General features: G+C 56.6%; 1 protein-coding gene across 1 annotated transcript; it reads left to right on the forward strand.

Moving 5' to 3' along the window:
- Window positions 1–713: 713 nt before the first annotated feature.
- On the forward strand, window positions 714–3696 carry LOC306815385 (histone H3-like centromeric protein A; the record flags this gene model as incomplete). The annotated part of the gene is made up of 4 exons (XM_079331952.1): window positions 714–789; window positions 1206–1297; window positions 2272–2349; window positions 2957–3696. 4 exons carry the CDS (start codon window positions 714–716, stop codon window positions 3089–3091), a joined length of 381 nt encoding a protein of 126 aa, XP_079188078.1. The 3' UTR covers window positions 3092–3696.
- Between the last annotated feature and the right edge of the window lie 1512 nt (window positions 3697–5208).

The following is a 5208-nucleotide window of genomic DNA, read 5'->3' on the forward strand; positions in this document are numbered from 1 at the left end:
AAACCATTAACTCTATTTTAACGACTCTGTCCTGGCTGAAACTAGGTTGGCCATGCTGGTGGGGAAACTTCAAAGGGGTGTTGGAAGATGGATGAAAACAAGAGGAATGACAAGGTCTGGAAGCAAAAACACCTCATGGGGAGAGATGTGGGAATGGGGGTGTCACCTTGGTCAGGGGAAGGTTTAAGAGTGATCTCTGCATAATAGCAGTGCTGGCTTGGCAACTCCTTTTGCCTCTGCTGCATTGAAGAGGCTGAAATAGGGAGAAAAATTGCTCTAAAGGGGAGCAGGGAGGGTGATGAGCTTTGCCTCATCCCAGCCCAGCCTGGGAGTAACCTCTGGCACAGGGGCTGCTGCAGGAAGCCCCTCCTCTCCCCTCCTCTCCCCTCCTCTCCCCTCCTCTCCCCCTCCTCTCCCCTCCTCTCCCCCTCCTCTCCTCTCTCTCCTGTACTGGGAACACTGGGGATGTGAAGATTTATGCTAATAAGCGCGCGGCCGCCTGGGAGGAAGTGACGTCACGAGCGGCGCGGCGCGGCGGGAGATTTGTACGTCGCGGCGGTTCAGGGGCGTGACATCACGGGCGGAGAGAGGGAGGGCTGGGCTGGGGGACCGAGGGGGGCGTGAGGGGCCCGGGCACCGGGTCCGCCCCGACCAGACCTTCCCCGGCCGCCAGGCACCTCCAGCACCGCCGGGCCTGGACCGCGCGGCCCGCGATGCCCCGCCCGAAGCCCACCCCGAGACGGCGGAGGCCGCCCCCCGCGCCCCCAGCGCTCCCGCCGCGGGCACGCAGTGAGTGCGGGACGGGGACTCCTCTTGCAGACACCCCCTACACACCTCCCACATCGAGGCCCCTCTTATGGACCCTCCCCCGCGCCAGCCTGTGACCTATATACCCCTATACGTTCCCATCACCTATAGCCACCCCACACGCCCTGTCCCCTATAGCCCCCTATACTCTGTGCCCCATAACCCCCACAGTCCCTGTCCCCTATAGCTCCCCTATATCGGCCATCACTGTAGCTCCCTATAGATCCCTCATACCTGCAATGTCTTCCCCAGACTTTGTAGATCCCTTATAACCCCAACAGCTCCCCCCTGTCCCCCTGGCCCCAATAACCCCGCACAGATCCCCTAGAGTCCCCTGTGTCCCCCAGGCCAAATAGATCCTCTGAAGTCCTCACAGAGCCCCTTTCAATGCCCCTCAGGACGCCGCCCGGGTCAGCGGGCACTGCAGGAGATCCGTAAGTACCAGAGCACCACCCGCCTGCTGCTGCGCCACGGCCCCTTTGCCCGCCTGGTGAGACCCCCCACATCCCAAAATGAGCACTCCTGCACCCTAAAATCCACAGACCCCCAATTTCCTCTACGGAACATCCCCAACATTCTCTATGGACTCCCAAACTCCCCTGGGACCACACAGATCATCTCAGATACATATAAAATCTACTTTGGGACCCCCAATTCCTTCCAAGACCCCCCCAGATCCACTCCAGGACCTCCAACAGTCTCTGGGATCTCCTGAACCACTCTGGATCCCCTCTCCTGGGATCCCCAAATCCATCCCAGGACACCCCAGATCAACCCTTTTGGACCCTGCAACCTCCCCCACAGCCTCCCACTGGGACCCTCCAACCCCCTCCAGACTCACCAAATTACCCCCAAATCCACAAATCACCCCCTGGGACTTTTCAGGACCACTCCCTTCCCTCAGGGCCCCCCTCAACCCTTTTCCAGCCCTCCCCATGTCCTTGCTGTCCCCATCCTTGAGACATTGTGAGCCTGTCCTCCCCAACATCCTTGCATATCCCCCAATATCCTTCTGTGGTTCCAGACATCCTTGTGTCCCACCACCTCCAGAGGCTGCATGGATCGGGTGTTGCCTGTGCTCCTCCCCCCCGTGCTGGCACTGTTACCCCTGTCCCACTGGGGTCTCCCCAGGAGAGTGTCCCTGTGTTCCCATGTCTGAGGGTGTTCCCAGAGTGCTTCCCCCCTGCCTCCCACCTGTCTGGTGTCCCCAACATGGTGTTCCACATTCCTCACTCCCCAGTGTATCCCCATCCTGTACCTGGGGTGTCCCCAAAGCTCCAGGATGACAAGGGTGTTCCCAGGTCTCTGGGATGTCCCCAGGGCAGTGTCTCCATGTCTCCAGGGTGTTACCAGGGTGGTGGCCCCAGCCCAGGGTCCCCAGTGCTCCCATGTCCCCTCCATGTTGTCCCGATGTCCCCCCTCGCTGTGACCCCGATGCCCTCATGTGCCCCGTCCCCGTTGCAGGTGCGGGAGCTCTGCCTGCTCTTCACCCGGGGGGTGGATTACTGCTGGCAGCGCATGGCCCTGCTGGCACTGCAGGAGGTAGGGCTCGGGGGGCCCAGCGTGGGGCAGGGGGGATCCTACAGCTGCTGTGGGGGTGCCCAGGGGGCTTAGGGGGGTGGGGAGGGGACTGAGGGGGATCTCATGGGTGCTGAGATTTCCATGGAGAGTGGGGAAGGGGGTCTGGGTGTGCTGCAGGGGGATCTGTGGGTGCTGGGGATGTCTCTGAGGGGCTGGGGAGGTCCAGGAAGGTCTTTGGGTGCTGAGAAGTTTGTTGGAGGTGTCTGGTGGGAGCTGAGGGGTAGTCTGGGAGGGTCTCCATGGACTGGTGGGGGGTTTATGGGTTCTGGGACAGGGTTCCATGGATGTTGAGAGGGTCTCTGGGAGACCTCTGGATGCTGGGGTGGGTCCCATATTCCCGGGGTCTGCCAGGGAATGGGGATGGGTCACTGGGTGTTGGTCCCTCCTCACACATTTATAGGGCAGTGTGTTTCGGTTCCCCCAGCCGCCCATGGGTGGCTTTGAAGGGACCCTGGCCGTGAGGCAGTGTTTTGGGGGGGGGTCACTGGTCCCGGAGGGAACTGTGGGGGTTGGGGAATGCTGGTTCCCTTGGGGACCCTCACTCAGTTTTTGAGTTTTTGGGACACAGGCGACAGAGGCCTTCCTTGTGCGGCTGATGGAAGATGGGTACCTGTGCTCGCTGCATGCCCGCCGAGTCACCCTGTACCCCAAGGATCTGCAGCTGGCCCGGCGCCTGCGGGGACTTGAGGGGGGGGGCATGTGAATGGGGACCCCCCTGAGCCCCTGTACAGAGACCCCTGTGCCAGGACCCCCACGCTGGGGCTCTATCCTGACAATCTCACACCCCTAATCTCACTGGGACCTCCTATGGGACCATCATGCTGAGAACGCTCCATGGGGTCCCTCAAGGTGGGGCCCTCTCCTAATCTGCCTAATCTGATATGGGATCCACCTCCCCAAGACCCCCCATGCTGACCCACTGCACAGACTCCCCCCATTGGATCCCCACCTCAGGATCCTCAACAACCCCTTCAGTGACCCATCCCAGGGTGGAGATCCCTTTCCTTAGTCCAGCACCCCTCAGACTACTGAGGACCCCTACCCGTGATCCATCCCCCTGGGACACTCTCACCAGTCACAGGGGACCCTACCCAGGACCTCCACCCTATTGGGACCCTTCCCAGTTCTGCTGCACCCCAATAATTAATAAATATTTGTGAGCCCTCAGTGCTGGGGAGAATGCCGGGGATTTGGGATTGAGGGAGGAACTCTGGAGGGGAGAAGAACCCACAGGAAGGGGGACTCTGGGAGTATTTTGGGTGAGGGCACCTGGGATGGAAGGTGCCCAGGAAGGCCCTGGGGCCTAAGGGGTTCTTGGTGGTGGGGGGTGGTGGGGGTGCTGCTCCCGCTGCTGCTGCACCTGAGGGACCCCAGGATGGACCAGACAGTGCCAACCCTGCTCTGGGACCCCCAACCCCTCCAACCTGCCCATCCCTGCCATCCTTGGGGTAGCCTCTGAGCCCCACAAACCTCAGGGACCCCAAATGCGCCCCCTAAAATCCCAGCCCAGCCCTCACCCACCTGCTTTGGGATACCCCAATTTTGGGGTGCCCTCAGCCCTGTTTTTTTCCCAGATATGCTGGTGCTGAGCTTGGTGGGGAATATTTTTGTTACTGAACGTTCACAGAAAGTTAACAACTCAAATTGTGGATAGGACAGAAAATTGCTTTTACTAAAGCCCACTCTCTATCAACCCTATAAGCAGTAGTACATCTGATGATGAGGAAATCACATTACAACCCCTAATTAAAGATGAAACCTTCACTGGTAGGGTCTGCAAAGTCATATTAAAGCAGTGCAGTACACAGCAGCCAAGATAGCAAAGTTTCAGGAAAAGTATAACAGACTTAATGGGAATCGGAAATTGGGTGTTTGGAGAGTATCTCTGGCAGGGGGTGATTGAATAATTTGTCTGAGGCAGAGGCCCAAGGCTTCTTAAAGACCCTTAATGTGGGGAGAGAGACCTTAGGGGCTAATTAGCTATGGCAGAAGGATGGGTTTCACTGAACAATTAGTAACCAGAACAACAATCAGGAGACTGAAATGGCAGCAAGGAAGCAGACTGCCCAAAAGGGAGCAGCAGGGTCCCAGTGCCCGATGGAATGCAGTGTGAGCAAAAGGCTTGCAGCAAGCATTTCTCGGGAAGTGATAAATTATCCACTGATGTTCTGGAGAATGCAGTGCCTGGAGAAAAAGAAAGTTGCACTCCCTTGCCACAGGCAGGATAAAGATGTCGATGTGGGAGTTGGAAGTACTGAGAGACCTATCGTTACTATTGGCCCCACAGGCTAATGTTAACTGGAGTCTTAAAAACAACTTTCACCATCCTCAGTAACTGAGCTGGGCACTGGCAGCTGCAAACATTTAAGGAGGCTCACCAAATACAAGAGTGACACAGAAAATGAGGTATCAAAGTCATCACTGGCTTCTGAGATAGAGACAGGAGAAAAACTCAGAATCCAAGTTGATAAACTTATTACTGAGAAAGATCATCTTAGGACCCTCCTTGCTTTAGCAGAGTGTAAGGAAAGACAATTATTTGAGAATTTGAATAGGGAAAGTTATAGAAGAGAGAAACAAGATCTGAGAGAGGAAATGGGAAGAAAGCAGCTGTTACTCTCAGTAACTCTGTTACTGAGAACTGAACAGTTGCAGAAACAGTTCCAAGAAGAAAAGGAGAAATTATGAAAACTGAAGGAAAAGGCAAAGGTGAACCAATTCACCCTGTATTGTATCAGGAGGATGATTTGCAAAAGCATTCCAGGCATAAGTCAAATGAGACTGAAACCAACTAGTGGAATATGTATCAGTACATATGTA

The sequence above is a fragment of the Erithacus rubecula genome (genome assembly GCF_903797595.1).
Source record: "Erithacus rubecula genome assembly, contig: scaffold_121_arrow_ctg1, whole genome shotgun sequence".
NCBI classification, from domain to species: domain Eukaryota; kingdom Metazoa; phylum Chordata; class Aves; order Passeriformes; family Muscicapidae; genus Erithacus; species Erithacus rubecula.